General features: G+C 36.2%; 1 protein-coding gene and 1 pseudogene across 4 annotated transcripts in view; both read left to right on the forward strand.

Annotated features, from left to right (window-relative positions):
* The window catches only part of SEC24A (SEC24 homolog A, COPII component), a 114024-nt gene extending 110756 nt beyond the window's left edge, over positions 1–3268 (forward strand). For all 4 annotated transcript variants that reach the window (XM_077138486.1, XM_077138485.1, XM_077138488.1 and 1 more), the window contains one exon: positions 299–3268. In XM_077138486.1, coding sequence (XP_076994601.1) covers positions 299–413 — 115 coding nt within the window. In that variant the 3' untranslated portion in view covers positions 414–3268. The remainder of the gene's footprint in view (positions 1–298) is intronic.
* Positions 3269–7091: 3823 nt separating this feature from the next.
* LOC143664701 (N-alpha-acetyltransferase 50 pseudogene) lies at positions 7092–17543 on the forward strand (annotated as a pseudogene).
* Positions 17544–21644: the final 4101 nt, after the last annotated feature.

Raw genomic sequence — 21644 nt, forward strand, 5'->3', positions numbered from 1 at the left:
AGATATGCTTTTAAACAGCCACACACATAAAGTTATTTATTGATCAGTTGAGGAAATTTTGTAAACCGAGACTTGTAGGAACCTCACCCTGTATTTGCCCAAGGGACAAGGGTTCATTCATTGTGTTTTGGAAATTTAATCATAATAGAATATGACTACTAATAATAACAAGAATCAACTGTATTTGGATAGTAAATGTTATGATGGTTATCACAATATATCAAAAGCCTGTGAAAGATCTGTTTATTTTACTGTTTTTATCTAAAATATATAAATATTTTTGCCTTTTATTCCCAAGGGATGAGAGTCCAATAAAAGCAAACTTTCTTCAAAACATGGTAGAAGACAGAACAGAATCTGCGTTATCATATTATGAATTCCTCTTACATATACAGCAGCAAGTAAATAAATGAAGAAATGAAGAAATTTGACTTTATTTTTAAGGAAAATCACGATAATGCAGAATTCCTGACAACATGTGATACCTTCCTTTTCCATTAGGTTTGTGGACTGATGTGATGATTAAGATGTTTTCACTGTGATTTCAAAAACTATAGCAAATAAAAGGACCACAGCAGAGAATCAAACATGTAACTCTGAAATACTGTATTTTTCAAATCAAAATATATCAACATATAGATTGGATAATTTTTTTCCTTTGCTGCCAATTACGTTTGAGTTGTTATAGATTAAAATAGATGAGACAATATTTCAGAGGCAAGGTACATTTTGTAAAATAAAGACCTGTGTTCAAAGTGTATATTTCTCATTTTTTATTTTTCTGAATTTTTGGCTGCTACATTTAAAACCTCACAACTGTAAGTGTTGCAGGGAAGTTATAAATCTATTGATCTTTTTAAAATAAAAAAAAATTCTTCAGTGAATAGAATGTACAAAAACTAGAATCTGTCCCCCATGCCTCATTTTTTTCTTTTTTAAAGGAGGTAAAGGATCATGTTAACTAAAGCCAGAATAAACTAATCCTAATCTAGTTTGTGAAGGATATGAAGTAACATTCAAGCTTTAAAATCTGTCAGTATTCTCTGTACTTGAAGAACAAAGTCACTTTGGATTGTAGTGAGAACTATAATTAAGTGGTTTTTTATTTGGTTGCAGAAGGCTTGGACATACTGTTTTATTATGTAGTAAAAAGAATCTGGGCTGTTTTCATTAATACATTGGGACTGGGCAGTGATGATAGGAAGAAGGGAAACTGATTATCTTGGTCCTTTAAATGAGCTTTGTTTGGTACATTTCTGCTCTACATAAACTAAAAGTGTTATTTTGGTAAAATGAGGATGAGTGAAACAAATGAAACATTTCTTAAATTTGACTCAAATGTATCTGTAACATTTTTCTAGGTGTTTAATAACTAAATTGAAAGCCACCTATAAGAAATATGTATTCTTCAGTATAAAAACTTTCTAAAGCATGAATGCTGCTGTTTGATTTGGTGGATTTTAAGATAGTACAAATTGAATATAATGAAGTTATAAAAGAAACTTGATTACTGAACATGCTTAAGAGGCTGCTGTTTTGATTCAGCCAGAAAAATATTATAGTCAAAACAGTTAAGCAAATTTTGTTTTAAATAGGTAATATTCATCTGTATATTTTAAATGCTGTGATATAATATCTTAAAATGAGTTTGACTCATTTTTCAGATTCAGCTTGTCTCATATGAACCTCTTAAAGTAAAAGATGTTCATGTATGATACTTGATGAAAACATTTTTTTTTAATGGGTTAGAAAATGTGTTTACAATCTTGGTCTTAAATGATCACCAATGAAATAGTAACTTTCAGGTTTACACCAACATGGGCTGACTTTAAGTGAGTTGTTGTGGAACAGGGAAGAAGCAGGTCCCTCTAGATATACAACTACTGCTTGTCAGCTGGATCAGAAGAGTTGTTTGTGTTTTATAAAAATATCATCTCCCTTAAACAGTGTTAAGGTTTGTTTTCAGTGTGCAAGTGGTACATTGAACTGGAAATTTAATGAAAGCTGCTTCATTTATTAGGAAGCAATTTTTAAATTATAACAAATTAAAATAAACTTATATTTTCCCCCTCTTTTAAAGAAACTGAGTCACTATTATGCACTGATGTTTCTTAAAATAACCAAAATTCTCTTAATGTGAATTTTAAATGTTGATATTTGTAAGTTCTTTATAATAGTAAAGAATCTTCCCAATGGAAAAGTTTGTGCTTCTAGGGACTATAATCTTCCTTGTGCCTCACTATACATCCCTGAGTGGGTATGACTCTTGTTATTAATGCTTTGTTAGCATATTTCAAAATTTTCCTTTTAAAAATTATTTTAAAAAATTCAAAAACATTGTATAACATGTGCAATCCAAAATAATGTTATAACAGCTAGGCCATATAAAATATAACTTCAGTTGGGATTTGCAGTATTTGTTTTCTTCATAATGAGGGAATGAATGAACCTTTTGGGGATATTGATATTAAGCAGTTATTTTTGCAGTATTGAATGTGTTTTTTAGTTTGATTTTTTTTGCTGTGGGGCACTACCTGCTGTCTCATCTTGTATTACTCTTTTGATGTTAAACAACTAATATTTACACTATGCCATATTTTTTTTATTGTAGTTGTAAACTATCATGAAAGATCTTTGAATTTTCTACAGATCTACAACTACTAAAGTAACAGACAAGGGCAATCTTGGTATTTAAATCTGAGCATGGCAGTTCTACCATAAAAAGTACTCTATTTTTCTAATTTCTAGGATTTTTTAAATAACATTTCTGTAAGTCTGACATACTAATATTCACTCAAGCAGTACCATTTATTTTAGTTTGCATATATTTTCACTTTTTAATTTAATGTATTGAGTCTAATAGATTGTTTTACAATAATTAGAATATAAAATTTATTTCTTCTAATCAAAGATGCATAACAGCTGTTATCTAGGGGACCACCAAATGTGATTTCAAGATTTTGTTAACTATTACAAATATAATCCTTATATAGAAAATTTAATTTTGTAAAGTAGTGTATAATATTGTAACATTAAATTCTTGTTCTGAAATTTAAATATGTATTGATCTTCAATGTGCTGTGTTAAATCTTGCTTCTCTGAAACAAGATTTGTCTTCCTTTTTACTGTTTGTAATTCTCACTGTTTTATTCCTGTAAAAAAAGTCATTTGTAATCCATGCAAATAATGATGTAATCTGTGCTAACTTATCGATTTGGCTATTCAGTATTGAATAAAGTTAATTGAAAGAGCTTACATACAGCGCCTCGTTATTTAAAGTGATATAAACCACTTGCTAATCACTGAATAGTGCTGTACTGTACCTCCAAGTTAAGTGAATGAAAAAGAATTGGTAAAGGCACTTTGAATCTCCTAAATGGGAGTCTAAAAGATCATAAACTGAATTACTAACACTCACTCCTCAAGGATAGCTGGGTTTAAAATTCTAGGTCGAAGGGTTTTTTTTTTCCTTCCAGAATTCTATTTTAAAGATACTACTCCATTAAGATGACTACTGTCACTCTAATTGTTCATCTGATGATAATTTGTGGTAGCTGTTAAGATTTTTCTTTTTTCTTTAATGTTTAATAGTTTTACTACTCTGGGTTTTGTTGTTTATCCTGCTTGTTATTGAGAACATATTTTAAAATAATCTGAAGACCTTTGTCTAACCTCAATTCTAGAAAAATTTTGGTTATTTTCTTTTGAAATATTTGCTTCTCTTCTGTGCGTGCCCCTTACTTTTTTTTTTTTACCTCCAGGAGTATATGTTAACTAATTACTTTTCTAACTATGTCAGATTAGAGTTTAATCTCATCTATTTAATTTTGTATTTGCAAAACTGTGTTTTTAATTTATAATATGATTTTAATGTAATTTTATTGATATATGTTCACATACCATACAGTCTATCCAAATATACAATCAGTGGTTCACTGTATCATCACATACTTGTGCATTCATCACCACAATCAATTTTACATTTTTATTACTCAAAAAAAAATAAAAAACCCAAAATATTGCATTCCCCTCTCCCCCATTATTGGTGTGGGACCTTTGTTACTGTTGATGAAAGAATATTAAGATATTACTGTTAGCTGTAGTACATAGTTTGAAATAGATGCATTTCCCCCCACATACCCAGTCTATTATTAACCCCTTGTAATAGTGTCATACATTTGATCTAGTTCCATGAAAGAATTTTTTAATATTTGCATTGTGAGTCACACTCATCATCTACCACAAGATTCACTGTGTTAAACAGTCTCATGTTTTAACCTCTAGCTCTCCTGGTGAGATACCTGACTTTAAACTTCCCCTTTCAACCACAATCACACACAATTTAGTACTGTTAATTATACTCATAACAACAGGCTACTATCACCTTTATCCATTTCCAAACACTTAAATTCAACCTACTTAAAAATTGTGTACGTATGTTGATTTTTTTATATCCATCGGCCTTTAAATTATTTCTGCCATCATTTGCTCAATAACGTATTGTTTTTAATGAGTGAAATCCCTTTATTTCTAAGCATCTCAAACATTTATAAACTGTTTTATAAAAATTCCTTCCGTAGTGAATTCCCATTCTAATGTTTAATTTATCTGGCAGAATTTAAGTCCTTTATTTCTTCATGTTTGCTAGAATTTTGTCTGCCCCCGCATTTGATTCATTGAGTAGGAGGATGTGTTTGTTTTAGATGTTATGTTATATTTTATTGAAATAAACTTCCAAATTTCGCCAATGCTTATAGTATGAACTCTCAATTCTCACTAAAATCCTCAGGAAGTCCAAAAGGCTGGTAATAAAAGTAGTTTGTTTTGTTTTTTATTTTCCCCAATATTCTAAAACATGACAGTTTGAATTAGCCTTCAGATTTTCAGGGCATAAAAGATAGTGCAAACAAAAAGACATGTTTATGATGTTTGTTTACCATTATGACCAAATTACCTTCAACTTTCAGATATTGGAAAAAAAATACCCTAAGCAAACAAAAAGTATGATGGGTCAAATTTCTTTTGAATAAAAATGATACATCACAGTAATACATTTTTATACCAAATTCTTAAAAACATTCAGAACACGTTTGTATCTTCTAATTGTCAGAGTACTCGTGGTGGAAGAAGATACAAGACAACTAATAGCAATAAAAATGTCAAAACTAATTTCTAAAATTAGAAAATGTTGCTTAAAAGATGAGCTTTACTTTTCATCTCAAATTCACTTTAAATGCTTGACATATAATTTAATACTGTAAAAAAAAGTTATATCTCTGGATAGACATGTTTCACACAAAGGTTTTCAATAAATATTGAAAAAAATTACTTGATAATTTTAATCATAATTAATGACTGATTAGTGTATCGATGATTTATTCAGTAATATAGATGGCATATGGACCTATACAGGGTATAATCTAAGGATTTGCTGTGTAATTCTGCCCATCAGTAATGTTTAACCCGAGAATTTGATATATGTTGCATTCCGTTGCATATGTTTCTGTGTGATTTGATAAAAAAAAAAGTTAGCACAATGTCAAGCCTTTTGATTCCTTCTTTCCTTCCTCCCTCCCTGCCTTCCTCTCTCCTTCCCTTCCTTCCTTCTTTCCTTCCTTTTCCCCTTCCTCCCACTTCCTTCCTTCTCAGTGATTTTGGGGTTGGTCAGTATGGTACAGAGAGCCTAAAGGGAAAAGTACAAAATGGCACTTTGTACTCATCTCATATGGTTACAACTAAGGATATACTTTTCTTTAGAATGTAATAAAGCCATTAACCAAAACTTGAGGTATATACATAATACATAAGTAACTTTATGCAAAATGCTTTTCATAAATAGCATTATAGTTTAACATTGAAACTGAATATCTGTGCTGATTTGTATTTTGACTTAGTAGGACAAAAGGAGAATAACATTCAGCAGTGGGGGAGGGGGTATGCTGATAATAAAGCTCTAATAGTTAATGTCTTCCTCTCCCTTGATACTTACAACAGGCTACAATGTCCTGAGAGCGTTCAATGTGAGAAAAATGTCAGTCACAGATCTAAGACCTTGCTTTGGAAGGATCTAAGGAGAAAGCAAATTTGAAAGTGAGACTTCATCTTTGTTTTCAAATAAGTGGTCTTAATTTATTATTTTTGCAGCTTTTGGATAAAGTCCAGCACTTTATACAAAGTCTTTGAGATGAGATCAGTAAAGATAATCTGAAGTCATGACTTAGATTACGTCATTACTTAGTCATTACGTTCTATACAAGTCCTTGGCATGACCCCTCACCTGTAAGAGCACAGCATGCCTGGATATGCCACTGATGCTCTTTAATAAAAGTTAGCTTCAAAAACTGGGAAACTTCTGCTACAGTCATACACTCTTTAAAATCGTGTTTATTAGCAAAAATCAGCAATCCAGCTTTTCTTAGGTCCTTATGCACTTTTTACATAGTTCTCCAGTTAGAGAAATCCCTTATACTGCCCATCACAAACTCACTGTTAGCATAAGTGTTCCAGGAAGAATGAAGAGATTCCTGGCCACCAATATTCCACGTTAGGAAACGTGTGTTGTTGACGGCTATCCCTTCTACATTATTTCCTATTGTGGAGGTGTATATAAAACATCACGCATAGAAAATTGGTAAAGGATGGTAGTTTTCCCTGCATTATCCAGTCCTACGATGATACCTTTGTGTGCCTGGTGACTGAATAGTCTCCAAATCCTATTGAATAAAGTTCCCATTCTGGGACAGCGGACCCCCTCCAGTCACCGGGGTCGCCTGGCCTCCCAGGCTGAGCGCAAGGCTTGGAGCCTCCGCCTCGGCGGCGGTAGCCGCTGCTCCCACGCTTGCAGCTCCCCGGGAACCCGAGGGAAGCCGCGCCCCGGCAGCCCTGGCCTGCGCCCACCTCATCGGCCACCGTGCGCCCCAGTCCCTCTTGCGCGGCTGCGGTCGAGGAGGGTTTTTATAGTTGTTTTAGTTCATCTCTGTCCATATTTGCTCCCTCCCTAACTTTTGTAGTTATCTTTTCCAGTCCTCGTCTCCAAAACTCCTGGGGCTCATAGTGGTGTTTCTGGGCTCCTGTCCTGCGATGATTGGGAGATGTCGCCAGATGAGTCACAGTGGGAGGTCTGCTTGTCACTCTTCTGCTTCCCTTATTTCACAGTTTCTAATAAAGCTGAAGTCCAGGCCCATGTGGTTGATAACAAATGTTATTTTGAACATTCTTGGAAGGCTGACACTGATTTTGACCTGGGACTCTCCTCTCTCTGTTACCTTGTTACCCTGTAGGATGCGCTGCCATTCATTACCTGCATCAGCACCTGTAGCTCTCTGGACGCCTGACTGCATCTCCACACTGCTTTGTGTTTCTGATCCTTTGATCTGCTGAGTTATTTCTTTTGTTTTTGAGTCCATCTATTTTTTTTCTATTTTTATATTTTTAACTTGTTAACTGTTATTTCTATGCATAGTGAAGAGAGGTGCAAAACAACAATTTACTGCCTAATCCTACCCCAGAAACTGAACTAAAAGTAGTTTTAGTTAACACTTACTTCTTAATAATCTGTTCAGCTCTGTATCCACAGTTTATCAATAAATTATCAACATTAACCTATCTTAAAAAATGCTAGGATCAAAGGAAAGTTATATGGAAACCTCATTAAAAATAGCAAATTTTGACACTTCCTCTGAAAGAAAATTTTCTGAAAATATTCCATTAAGTATATCTGAGTACTCTGTGCTAGGTTTGCAGTAAAATGGTAATGAAAAAAAAGATGGGCTTGCCCTTGTGGAGTCTAAGGTTTAGGAGAGACAGCAGTTAATATAAGAAACATAAGAATGCTTGTCATTTATCAAAGAAAACCATACCACTGAGAAGTGCTAGGATGGATAATGAATGGACTTCAGAAACCCCAAAGGAAGATTTCTGAGAAATAAATGAGCATGTAATATCGAATCTTGACAATTTTAACTCTTAATTGACTAAATGGGCCATTACACATCAACATTTCCATCTTAAGAACCAAATTTTTCATGTGGCTTCTATAGGCTCTCACAAAGGAAAAAAAAATCTTTTATTCATTCTAGAATTCTGTTTGGCCAACTTGTTTTTAGGGAAAAAGAGGACTGTAAAAGGGGAAAGTGTGGTTTTACTAGTATATTAATGAAGTTATACCTTTTTTGAGATAGAGAACTATGACCCTAAGTTGGGGTTTTGTTTCCTTAATAACTTGATTACCGACAAGGGAAGATGGGACTTCTCTGAAAATGACTTTCTTCTCTCTTTTTTTTTAACTTTTTATTTTGAAATAATTTCAAACTTGGCAGAATAGTTGCAAAAATAATGCAAACCACATACAGAGAAATCCAACATTCCTCACCCCCAGATACCCAGATCTACCAATTTTAACATTTTGCCATCTTTATCTATCTACATCTATTCATTCATTTCCTGAACATTTGAGAGCAGGTTGCATACATCAGACTCCTTACACACATAATCCTTCCAGGTACATTTCCTAGGAATGAATTTCTTCCTATAATTTTAATTTTCCTGCTTCAGATATTCATTAAATTATAATCCAAAGAATTTTAATTGCTTTATGAATATCAGTTTGAAGATTTGGAACTAAGGATTATATAAATATAATGTATTAATTACCACTATTTTATATAACTGGTGGGATTCTGAATTAGTGGAAGATTGTTTTTCTGGGGATCTCAGACCATCTCTTATTTAACGCTCTCGTTAGCATGTGTCTTAGTTTCCTGGGACTGTTGTAACAAAGTACCACAGACTAGATAACTTAACAGAAATTTGTCTCATGGTTCTGGGGGCTTGGAAGTCTGAGATTAAAGGTCATACTTCTGGGCAGGCCACCGGTGACTCAGCAGGCAAGAACACTTGCCTGCCGTGCCCAAGGACCCGGGTTCGATTCCCGATGCCTGCCCATGTTAAAAAAAAAAAAAAAGAAAAGAAAAAAGGTCATACTTCCTCTTAAAGGAGGAATCCATTCCATGCCTCTCTCCTGGCTTCTAGTGGGTGGTGAACAATCCAGGGCATTCCTTGGTTTGTGGCAGCATAACTGACTCTCATTCTCCATTACATTGCCCTCTCTGTCTCTGTCACTCTTATCCAAATTTCCTCTCCTTATAAGGACTCCAATCATATTGGATTATAGTTATTCCAGTTTGGTCATCGTAACTGATAACATCTCAAAGATCCTACTTACAGATAAGTTTACATTCACAGGACCTGGCATTAAGACCTGAACATATATTTTGGGAAAACACAATCCAATCCATAATACATGGTGTTTTAGTTTGTTGATGCTTCCAGAATGCAACATACTAGAAATTGAATACCTTTTGAAAAGGGAATCTATAAAATTACAAGTTCACAATTTTAAGGCCATAAAAATGTCCAAAAGAGGCATCTAGAGAAAGATACCTTGACTCAAGAAAGCCAATGTCTGTCACATGGGAAGACATGTGGCTGGCATCTATAGATCATTGTTCCCGGTTCTGTTTCTTCCAACTTCTGATGCCAGTGGTTTCCTCTCTAAGCATCTGTGGGGCTTCACTCAGCTCCTACAAGATACAACTCTGGGTTCTGGCTTGCTTAGCCTCTCATCTGAAGGCACATGGCAATGTCTGCTGGGATCTCCAAGCATCTCTAAATGTCTACATCTCTGTTGGCTCTGAGCTTTCTTCAAAGTGTTTCTTCTTTTAAAGGACACCAGTAAACTAATCAAGACCCACCCTGAATGGGTAAAGTCACATCTCCATCTAATCAAAGGTCACACCCACAGTTGGGTGTGCCACATCTCCATGGAAACAACCTAATCAAGAGGTTCACACCCACACTTGAGTGGGTCAATCTCCATGGAAACAATCTAATCAAAATTTCCACCCTATAATATTGAATCAGGATCCAAGGACATGGCCTTTCTGGGGTACACAACACTTTGAAACAGTGCATGTAGTAACTAGGACATAGTAGGCACTCAAATAATTGATGAAGGAATGAACAACCCCAAACATCTATTATTATTATTATTTTCTTCTATTTCCTCCTTCTTTTTGTTATGCTGTGCAGTGGGGGTCACCTTTCATTCTTTTCCATGTGACTATCCCATTATTGCACCACCATTCATTGTTTTTTTTTTTTTAAGAGTGCATGGGTAGGGAATCGAACCCAGGTCTCCCACATGGTAGGTGAGAATTCTGCCACTGAAATACCCGTGCACCCCTCCAACATTTATTATTGAAACTTTAATATCTATCCACAATCATAAGAACTCTCTCTCTTTTCATGTATTGTGTCCCTTGTTTCCTTCCAGTTCTTATTCAAATGCATATGTAATGTTTATATACTCGTAAATCTTAGCCAGGACTCAAATTTGCAAAATATATCATTATACATATTCCTTTAAATTTATCTGCATAATAGTTCACTAATAACTATTCAATAAATATTTATTTTCTTTTAATCTTGGAAATATGGGTTAATTCCAGTTTTCCACAGTTACTAATGATTTATTGAATATTTTCATGCTTGTAGTTTTTCCTTCTTGGGCACAATTTATTTATAACTTTAAGTGATATAAAAACTCAAAAGAAAAATACTTTTTGGTTCCTAATATATATTGCAATAGTGCTATTTTACCATCAGCAAGTTATGGCTTTTTAACATTGTATCCTCATGAATAGAGATTATTTCTTTATATTGGTTAGCAAGATTAATTGGTGTCATAACTAACCATCAATCTGTGGTATTGTTTAGAGAGGCAAGATTTATAGGAATTCAAACTCTGTATTATATATATAAGGGGGATATGCAAAACAGTGTTGCTTGACACAGTGTATCAATAAATCTAATCCATGAAAAAAATTGGTACAACATATTTAAATGAACCTAACGTAAGCCTAAATAGTGAGGAGACTGGTGAGTACCTAGGACTGGTCCTGCTTATCCAAGCCTACAGTAGAAATTAAAGCCTCAAAGGAAGGGGAGGTTTATGGCTGAGGCCAGCATCCCTAGGCTACCCTGCAGAGTGGGAGATGTCAGAGAATCGATGCTGGCTAGTAGCATACAAAATTCCTTTCCTCAATCTATAAAATGAGCAATCTCAAAATATAGACACCACCACTTCACCCCCACTGGATGACCATCATTAAAGCAATGGAAAATAAGTGTTGGCAAGTACGTGGAGAAATAATAGCCCTTGTGCACTGCTGTTGGGAATGTAAAATGGTGCACCCACTGTGAAGAACAGTTTCGTGGTTCCTCAAAAAGTTAAGCATGGAGTGGAATTATAGATTGAAGATAGGACTTAACAAATGGATATGAATGCTGAATCATTAAATTGATAGCTCTTTTAGTCTCCAGTATTTCAGAGCAGTTACAGGTAAAAACATTGAATTGTGAAAATGTAACCCATGTCAAAGTCTGAAATATGTTCTACAACTAATTCTGGTGTTGTGCTTGGTAATTTATAGCTTTTTTGTATATATGTTATTGTTCACAAAAAAAAGAAGGAAAAAAAAAAGCCAATTGAGATGATGAAGTATTTAAGCCCTCTAGCCTCCTATATTCTGGAGAAGCTAGAAGGAAAAATATGAGAGGATCATATGGTAGCCCATGACAAACTCTGGGATCTACCCTGTAACCCCTTTTTGAAGAGTGCTTTGAAAATTATTGCTTTTTTATTTCTTTGCTTTGTATATATGTTATACAATAAAAAAAGTTAAAAAGAAGCTAAGTATGGAATTAAACAATTCCACTCTTAACTATATAATCAAAACTATTGAAAACAGGGATTGAAACAGAACCAATGTTCATAGCAGCATTGTTCACAATAGCCAAAAGGCAGGAACAACCTGTGTCCATCAACAAATGATGGGATAAACAAATGCTGTATGTATATGCAATTGAACACTATTCAGCCATAACAAGGAATGAAGTTCTGATACATACTACAACATGGAAGAACTTTGAAAGCATTATGCTAAGTGAAGTAAGTGAGACACGAAAGGACAAATGTTGTATGTTTCCAAGCAATGTCTAGAAGAAGCAAATTCATAGAAACTTAAAGAAGATCAGAGATTGAAATGGTGAGTGTTTTAGTTTCTTAGATGCTAAAACAAATACCACACAATGGGTGGAATAATAATGGATTTTATTGGTTCATAGTTTCAGAGGCTAGAAGAGTTCCTTCTTTTTTTTTTAAACTTTTTTTATCAGTTAAAAAAATTAACAAACACAACATTAAGATATCATTCCAGTCTACATATACAATCAGTAATTCTTAATATCATCACATAGTTGCATATTCATCATTTCTTAGAACATTTGCATTGATTTAGAAAAAGAAATAAAAAGACAATAGAAAAAGAAATAAAACGATAATAGAGAAAAAAGAGATTATACATACCATACTTCTTACCCCTCGCTTTCATTTACCACTAGCATTTCAAACTAAATTTAGCATTTGTTCCCCCTATTATTTATTTTTATTCCATATGTTCTACTCTTCTGTTGATATAGTAGCTAAAAGGAGCATCAGACACAAGGTTTTCACATTCACAGAGTCTCACTGTGAAAGCTATATCATTGCTCAATCATCATCAAGGAACATGGCTACTGGAACACAGCTCTATGTTTTCAGGCAGTTCCCTCCAGCCTCTCCACTACATCTTGAACAACAAGGTGATATCTACTTAATGCATAAGAATAACCTCCAGGATAACCTCTGGACTCTGTTTGGAATCTCTCAGCCATTGACACTTAGTCTCATTTCACTCTTCCCCCTTTGGTCGAGAAGGTTCTCTCAGTCCCTTGATGTTAATTCTCAGCTCATTCTAGGGTTTTTTTTCAGTCCCTTGATGCTGAATCTCAGCTCATTCCAGGATCTCTGTTCCACATGGCCAGGAAGGTCCACACCCCTGGGAGTCATGTCCCACGCAGAGAGGGGGAGGGTAGTGAGACTGCTCGTCATGTTGGCTGGAGAGAGAGGCCACATCTGAGCAACAAAAGAGGCTCTCTTGGGGGTGACTCTTAGGCCTAAATTTTAAGTAGACTTGACCTAACCTTTGCGGGGTTAACTTTCATATGAACAAACCCCAAGACTGGGGGCTCAGCCTATAGCTTTGGTTGTCCACACTGCTTGTGAGAATATCAAGAATTCAACTTGGGGAAGTTGAATTTCTCCCCAAGAGTTCCTTCCTCTTGGGGTTGGTTTCTTTTGGCTAGTCAGCAATCTTTGGAGTTCCTTTGCTTTTCTGTCATATGGCAATGCACATGGTCATGTCTTCTCCTTTCTCTTCCAGATTCTGTTGACTTCCAGTTGCTCTCTATGTCTTCTCACCATCATGTCCAAGTTCATTTGCTTATGAAGATTTCAGCCATATTGGCTTAGGATGCACCTTCATTCAGTTTGGGCACACCTTAACTAGTAACATTTTGTTGTTGTTGTTCTTTATTTAATCAAAGTGACATGAAAATTTATAGAGGAGTTAACATGATTTCTTTTTGTCTTTTTTTTTTTTTTTTTTTTTGCATGGGCAGGCACCAAAGAAATATTTTTTTTAGGTAAGGAAGCACAGTATAAAATAATAAGGAAGGAGATAGTCAACATACATATCAATAAGTATACTGGGCTGATAAGACATAAAATCTTTGTCATCTAGGCAGATCACCCAGATGGTTAAACACCTTTCATAGCTTCTCACTAAGAACAAACAGCTAATCCAAGAAAACATTGCCATTTTTAACAGAGTAAAAACCAAATTCTTGTTTTGCATGAAGATACATTTCATAAGAAAACTATTAAACATCTTACAAAATTATAAAATCTTAGCCAGACTTAACCACAACCAATAAAATTCACTTCCAGCAAGGCTTCTAACAACTTTCTATATCCATCCATCCATTTTGTCTTACACATTCCTGTTTCTCATTCTGCAATAATCAGTTATTTTACTTTAGGGGAAAAAGTACTCTCTTTTTCTTTAACAAAAATACTTCCTGTATACTTTACATATTTAAATTACTCAAAAAGATCTTGAAATCAATCTTCAAGCCAACATCCTACAAAACACAATTCTTTTTCTTTTTCTTTTTCTCTTTTGTGAAAGATAACACATATTCAAAAAAGCAATAAATTTCAAAGCACATTACATCAATTAGTTGTAGAACAGATATTCCACAATTTTAGGTTTTCACTTCTAGCTGCTCTAAGATACTGTAAACTAAAAGAAATATCAGTATAATGATTCCACAATCATGCTTGCATGTTAAACCTTACCTTCTCTATAACTCCACCATCACCTTAGATCTTTGTATCTCTCTTTAGGGGCATTTGGGCTATGCGCATTCTAACTTTTTCATGTTGGAAGGGGCTGTCAATAATATTGGATAGGGCGATGGAACTAGTTGATATTCTGGAGAGGCTGATTGCTCACTCGAGTGATATTTGAAATTAACATTATGGAGGAAATCAAATGATTTTGTCTCACTCCACAATACGCACAGAAAAACAGTAATCTCTAACGTGACTATAAATATTCTAAAACCAGATATTCAATAACACCTAAATTAGGTTTATTCATGAGGTTCACTACCTGGTTGTTATGATATACTGACACCCAATCTAATTTGGGAGAGGACCACTTAATAGCTCTTCTTCTTTTTTTTTTGCATGGGCAGGCACCCGGGAATCAAACCTGGGTCTCTGGCATGGCAGGTATTCTAGTTTGCTAGCTGCTGGAATGCAACACATTTTAATAAAAGGGGATTTACTTTGTTAGTTCTTCAGAGGAAAGGCAGCTAACTTTCAACTGCGAGGTTCTTTCTTACGTGGGAAGGCACAGGGTGGTCTCTGCTGGCATTCTCTCCAGGCCTCTGCATTCCAACATCTTTCCCTGGGGTTATTCCTTTCTGCATCTCCAAAGGTCTAGGCTGAGCTGAGAATGCTGAGATGAGGTATGCTGAGCTGCTTGGGCTGGGCTACGTTGAGCTCTCTCATTTAAGCACCAGCCAATTAAGTCAAACATCATTCATTGCAGCAGGCACGCCTCCTAGCCGACTGCAGATGTAATCAGCAACAGATGAGGTTCACATACCATTGGCTCATGCCCACAGCAACAGAACTAGTGCCTTCACTTGGCCAAGTTGACACCTGAACCTAACACCTGAGCCACCATGGCCTGCTCTAGGTTTTCTTTTGAAGTTGCTGGTTTAACCTGCTGCTTTTAAACTTTCAGTGTATAAGGATGTTTAATAACCATATTTAAGAAAATTATTGGAATAAAATTCCTGACTCATTTTGGGATTTAGAGGAAGTAATTCACTAATTTCTAAAACTCACTCTTTTTTAATGTTTTAAACATATCTAAAAGCAATATAATACAAATGCATGGTATTAAAAAGGATAAAAATTTTTCAAAGAATGAAGTTTTATTAAAAAGTTTATAATTCACAGTGAAAGGGAAAGAATCATCTTGATACATAAAGGTTTTGTTAAATGAAATTAAAAAAATTTTACATCAGGAATGTTTACGATTAAATCCTTTCAAATACTCAAACAGAAAAGCAACCTTGTGTCCTCCTACACATGCTCTCCTACCACGTGCTTAGTAATAAACTGTCTCTCTTTGAAACCCCGGGGTCTAAGGAATTAGTTTTCGAGCACGCCAAGCAAAAGAATCCATGGCCTTTGTCCGGTAACACTTGAGTTGTTGGACCCAAAAGACAGCTTTTTCACTTCTTTCTCAAACTCCTTTTCTGTCTGGGACAGGATCAAGTGAGTGACAGTTGAATATATATTTTTTTGTCACCTCTTGTCTATGTAGGGTTTCACCTGCTCCCTGAGGTCGAGGGCGTTTCTGTAGCATGCAGTCCTAGCTTTGTTGCAAGGGACACGCTAGGCTGCACATCTGCAGCTTCAGACACAAACTGGCTCCCTCTTGGCAAGGGTTGACAGGTTCAATTCCTTCACTTATTAACTCATAATTTAGCAAGTCAATACTATAAGGCCCCTTGTGGGCCTTAGGCATTTTTGCCTTCATGGGCTCCTTTCTTCACAAAAACATACTTAAAATGATATTTTATGACTGTGGTGGTATAAAGATGAACACGAACTGGATTTAGTATTGTGAAAATGGAATGGTTAATAACTACACTAACCACGTTGGTTTCTCCAGGGAACTATGAAGATGAGAAGGACACTAGCTGAGTTGACATACCAATGTTCCTTTGAGGTGGCAACAGATACCTCTGCCCCTGCGAGAAGAACAAGTCAAAGCTGGCAATAGAGAGTCTGCTGATATTCACCAAATGGCCCAGATATTGCACAATCGCCCTACTCCTGGGGCTTGCTGATCAACCCGCCATCTGCCCAGAGACATTCACCACTCATACCTGCCCGGCTTCCCTCCTCTCCCACTTCTGCAAACTGCTATTCCCTGAGCAGGCCTGCATTCTGAGACTGCTCTGCAGGCATGCTTCTTTTGCTCAATAAAACCCTTTCCTGGCCTTTGCAGCAAATCCCCTGGTTATTTCTTTCGTTGACAGTATCACATATACATTATTATATTCATTTTCCTTCTGATTTTCAAAACTTCAAACTGGATCCAATGCATCGATTGGCCCTGCCGAGTACCAACACCGTTCTAGAACTTGCAGCAGTGAACAAAACACCGTGCTCCCTCTCCCAGAACTTAACATTCTAGTTAGAGGGTAAACTGGCAATAACAAAAGAAATACACTTAGGGCCCAGGCGGTTTGGGGTGCTAAGGAGAAGGGGGCCGGGCGGTGCCAGGAGGAGCAGCGGCGGGAGACCGACCCTCCCGAGGCACAGGGCCACGCTGCCACCCGCCCGGCTCCGGGTCCGGGGAGAGGAGACCGGCTTGCGCGGCTGAGTGGCCCGGCCCATGGGCGCGGAGGGCTTGGGGCGGCGTTGACGTCGGTGGTGACGAAGGGCTCAGGCCGAGAGGCTGAAAGGCGGCCGGGTGGGGCTGGGAGGTGTGACACTACACAATAATGAACAGAGGAGATGAAACCAAATCATCTTTCCAGGCAGCTAACGTGACCAGTTCGACAAGGCTGAGCTGGAGACTGGAGACTAGCAAAATGTGCCGGTTTCAGCCATGCTGCAGTAGGTGTGGTTGCCTGGGGTGGGTCATTCACAGAATCAGAGGAGACCCTCATCCTGACCCTAGGATGTCTAACACCTTACCGAGGGCTAGAAGAAGAACTAAAATGTTAAATCACGTCTTAAACATCCGTGGAAAAGATGGCATTTTTGGCAATATCAAATTACATGCCCAGATCAGCAATGAGTCGGCACTGACTTCTACAGGAAGTTTGGCTTTGAGATTTTTGAGACAAAGAAGAACTACTATAAGAGCCTGCAGGTGCTCATGTGCTGCAGAAAAACCTCAAAGTTCCTTCTGGCCAGAATGCAGTTGTGCAAAAACAAGACAACTGAACAAATTACAAATGAAATTTCTTGCACTTGCTTATCGCCAAATAAAAGAGAGGTCCATTGATTCTTCCTCTTTTTTCTTTTAAAGCTTCCCCCCTCCTTATTTTTGTTTCTCTTTCTTTCTTCTGTCTTTCCTTCCTTTTTCTCTAAAAGTTCTAATACTTTCAAGGACTTCAAAAAATAATCATGTTTGAATTGTTTTAGTTTTCTCACTTTCGGAGGTGGTTTCATTGAAGGAAGGAGAAGGAATAGGTATGTCTAGTTTCACAATTAACATATATGGTCCCAAAGATTGGTGTGTAAAATAATTTCAAAAATTTTAGCTAGTTTTTTTTTAATGTCCTGCTTTCACACTGAAGGTCAGAGCCTACAAATATTTTATATTGAAAAGACAAAAAGAAGTAGCAATATCTTGTTCTCTAATTCGTAGACAAGTTAGTGAGTTTGTGGTACTCTGGGATTTTTTAAAAAAATAATACACAAAATTAAAGTATACTTTAATGAAATTAAAGAACATAAGTATAGTTATCTATTTTTTCAATACTCAATTATTGAAATATTGCTTTACCTAACCTTGATTATCTGTGCATTTCTCATCCATGCTTTCAATTATCCCTGACTCTTATAACTTAGATATCTAAAACATATTAGGTCATGGCTGCTATGTCACAGAACTCTAGTTTTCCTTGCTTGACTTTTCCTCTCTTTTAAAGACCCAGAAATGTGTGAATCAGTATTTGGTATCTTGAAGAACAGTGGAATGCTTACTATTCAAACCTCACTTATTGGTTTTAATTCTTCATTGATCTTAGCTGGCGAAACAAGTTCAGTCTGAATCCACATGACATGTTGTTTTCTTTATATTGTTGCAAGGATGTGTGTTTTGTTGTTGTTTTTCATGAACCCAAATCAGGACTATTTCAACTGACAGTGCCTTACCAGGGGGAAATCTCGATTCTGCTTCTCTCAAACATATTTCCATTAATGATTTTTTTATGGCACTATTTTTTTTAACTTTTTAATTGTATAATGCAACATATATACAAAGCAAAGAAATAAAAAAGCAATAGTTTTCAAAGCACTCTTCAACAAGTAGTTACAGGACAGATCTCAGAGTTTGTCATGGGCTACCATACGATCCTCTCAGATTTTTCCTTCTAGCTGCTCCAGAATATAGGAGGCTAGAAGGTTTAAATACTTTTTTATCACCATAATCGACTTTCTTTTCTTTTTCTTTTTGTAAAAAATAACATATATACAAAAGAAAGCAATACCTTTCAAAGCATAGCACCACAATTAGTTGTAGAACATATTTCAGAGTTTGGCATGGGTTACAATTCCACAATTTTAGGTTTTACTTCTAGCTGCTTTAAGATACTGAAGACTAAAAGAGATATCAATGTAATGATTCAGCCATTGTATTCATTTGTTAAATCCTATCTTCTCTGTATAACTCTACCATCACCTTTGATCTTTCTAGCCCTCTCTTTAGGGGGGTTTGGGCTATAGTGGTGCTTTGAGTTTTTAAAGACTACTTGTGGGGCAATACAGCGGTGGCTCAGGGGCCACTCACCTGCCATGCCACAGACCCGGGTTCGATTCCCGGAGCCTGCTCATGTTAAAACAAAAAACACAGTAAAGACTATTTGTGGGATACTAATCCCTAAACATTGCCTTCCCTCCACCTTTAGTCCTTCTGAGCACTGTCTCAGAAGTTGGGTCATTATTATCCTTACAAAAAATACGTAAGCTTTTGTTGTGTTTTTAAGCAGTTTTTCTTCTCTTCCCTGCTGGTGGTGGAGGTGGGTGGGGCAGTTTGGTCAGGTAGCATTTCTACTTCTGACTCAGTATTTGAGTTAAACTGCTTTTTGCTAAAGAGTAGACTGGTTGTTAGCAGGTTTATTTTTCTTGCTGTTGATCATTACTAGTGGCATTAACTCTTCGAGTGTGAGCTGGTGAGATTAACTTATTTAATATCCCAGCCAGAGATATGGTCTTAAACTGACCTGAAAAGGTTTGTTGTGATTTACCGTTTTTCCTCCTGTCCTTTTCCTTCAGTGAACCCCAAAAGTAGTTTTAGTCAGCATTGTTAAAAATGGAGTTTATGTCCTTATAGGTTAATGCCCCTGATTAAACCTGAAGCAGGTGTTTTCTCTTGGACCTTATTAAAAAGCACTTAAAAGGAAGTTTAAGGACTTGTGGCACAAAAAAGTGCAGGCTTCTAAGCCTGTGGCACTGAATGTTTGATTATATAGGAAAGACTATCTAGGCAGCATTTTTCAGAACATAGCTATTGTATTGCTAATTTGTTGGAGAACATCCCAGATTTGCTTACACTCTGTGCCTACAAGTTTAAGGATCTGGGGAAGAGAGGAATTGTTAAAAGTATTGCTTCTTGCCTCCTGAGCCACCACAGCCCGCCCTATAATGTTTATCCGTTTTTGTAAAACTTTGGTATGAAAGTTTCATCTCTTCAAATATGCTATTCACAAAATGTTTACGCACATTTTATAATCCTAAAATCTTATCTGAGAATGTGAAAACACAATAGACATAAACAGTCTTATTGAATGCCAAGAATAATACAGAAAAGGAAGGTAGTTGAGTTAATATATAGGGCTCTAATCTTAAAATTGCATAAAAACCTACAGAGATCTTTCTGGTTTTTTTTTTTTTTTTTTTTTCCTTTTTTGCTTGGGCAGCCACCAGAAATCCAACCCGGGTCTCCGGCATGGCAGGCAAGTATTCTGCCACTGAGTCACTACTGCACTGCTCAGATCTTGCTGTTTCTTGAGCATCAATTTCTTAAGTAGTTCAAATCTAAACTTAGAAGAAACGTTTCTTATTAAGCACCTTTTACTTTCATGGATAAGCTTCAGCTTCCTCTTGCCAAGAGAAGAGTGCTTGAATTACAGAAAGCATTAGTTTGAAGAATTCACTTTTTGTAAACTTCCAGATATCAAAAATAGATTTTGATATGTAAATGAGCTTTCTAAGATGACACTGCCTCTACTTCTATAACCACTTTGCTTAGACTATCTAACCAGTTCTATGAATATATTTCTTAATGTGGTTATTAAAAGCAGAATAGATGCCTCATGGCTAAATACATGTTAATTAGGGAAGAAAAAAATCAAATTTTTTTCTTTTTTTTGCACAGGTTCCCTGTCATTGTAGTCTCTTATTTCCACACTAGTCAGTAATTTAACCTAAATAGTAAATACTTGTAGAGGGTTAACTGTCCTGCACCAAACTTGTATTAAATAATCCCATCCACTTAAAAAAAGTGCTAAGGCAATGTGACTGTGTGATTGTGAAAACCTTGTCTGATGCTTCTTTTATCTACCTTATGGACAGATGAGTAAAACATATGGATTAAAAATAAATAAATAATAGGGGGAACAAATGTTAAAATAAATTTAATAGATTGAAATGTTAGTTATCAATGAAAGGGAGGGGTAAGGGATATGATACGTATAAATTTTTTTGTTTCCTTTTTATTTCTTTTTATGAATTGATGCAAATGCTCTATGAAATGATCATGATGATGAATACAGAACTATGTGATGATATTATATATTGACTGGTTTTATTAATAAAAAATTTTTAAACAGTGCTAAGGAGAAAAATAAAGCACATAAGGGGGGAAGAAATGTTGGGGGAGGTTGGCAACTTAAAATAGAATGGACAGAAAAGACCTCATTGGTAATACCTCCATTGAGCAAAGAAGTGAGGAAAGCCCGGAGACAAACCCGTCGTGTACGTCCAGAAATAGGGCAGATCCGGTAAAGGCACGAGCATCAAGCTCAAGTTCTAAGACAACAGTCCCTAAGGCATCGCTTTTGCAGTTACGTATTCCCATACCATAAACGAGGCTGCAGGTCACAGAAAGCAAGTGCTTGACGCTGCGACCTCCATTTTACTTTCTGGCACCCATCTAAGATGCGCCTACTCCCCACTCCCAATCCTTTCCTACTTGTTAGGCTGCAGCCCATTTTCTTCACCGGAAGCCAACGGCAGAGGAGAGTCAGGGAGAGGGAAAAGTTAGGACGAGCGGAGGAGAGAAAAGGCTGGGTTATCCAACGGTGCCCTTAGTCAAGATGGCGACACACGGCTTTGCGCTTGGTTTCATCGGACTGCGCGCGCGCGCGCTACGCCTGCAGTC

This window comes from Tamandua tetradactyla, chromosome 20 (assembly GCF_023851605.1).
Source record: "Tamandua tetradactyla isolate mTamTet1 chromosome 20, mTamTet1.pri, whole genome shotgun sequence".
Taxonomy (NCBI): domain Eukaryota; kingdom Metazoa; phylum Chordata; class Mammalia; order Pilosa; family Myrmecophagidae; genus Tamandua; species Tamandua tetradactyla.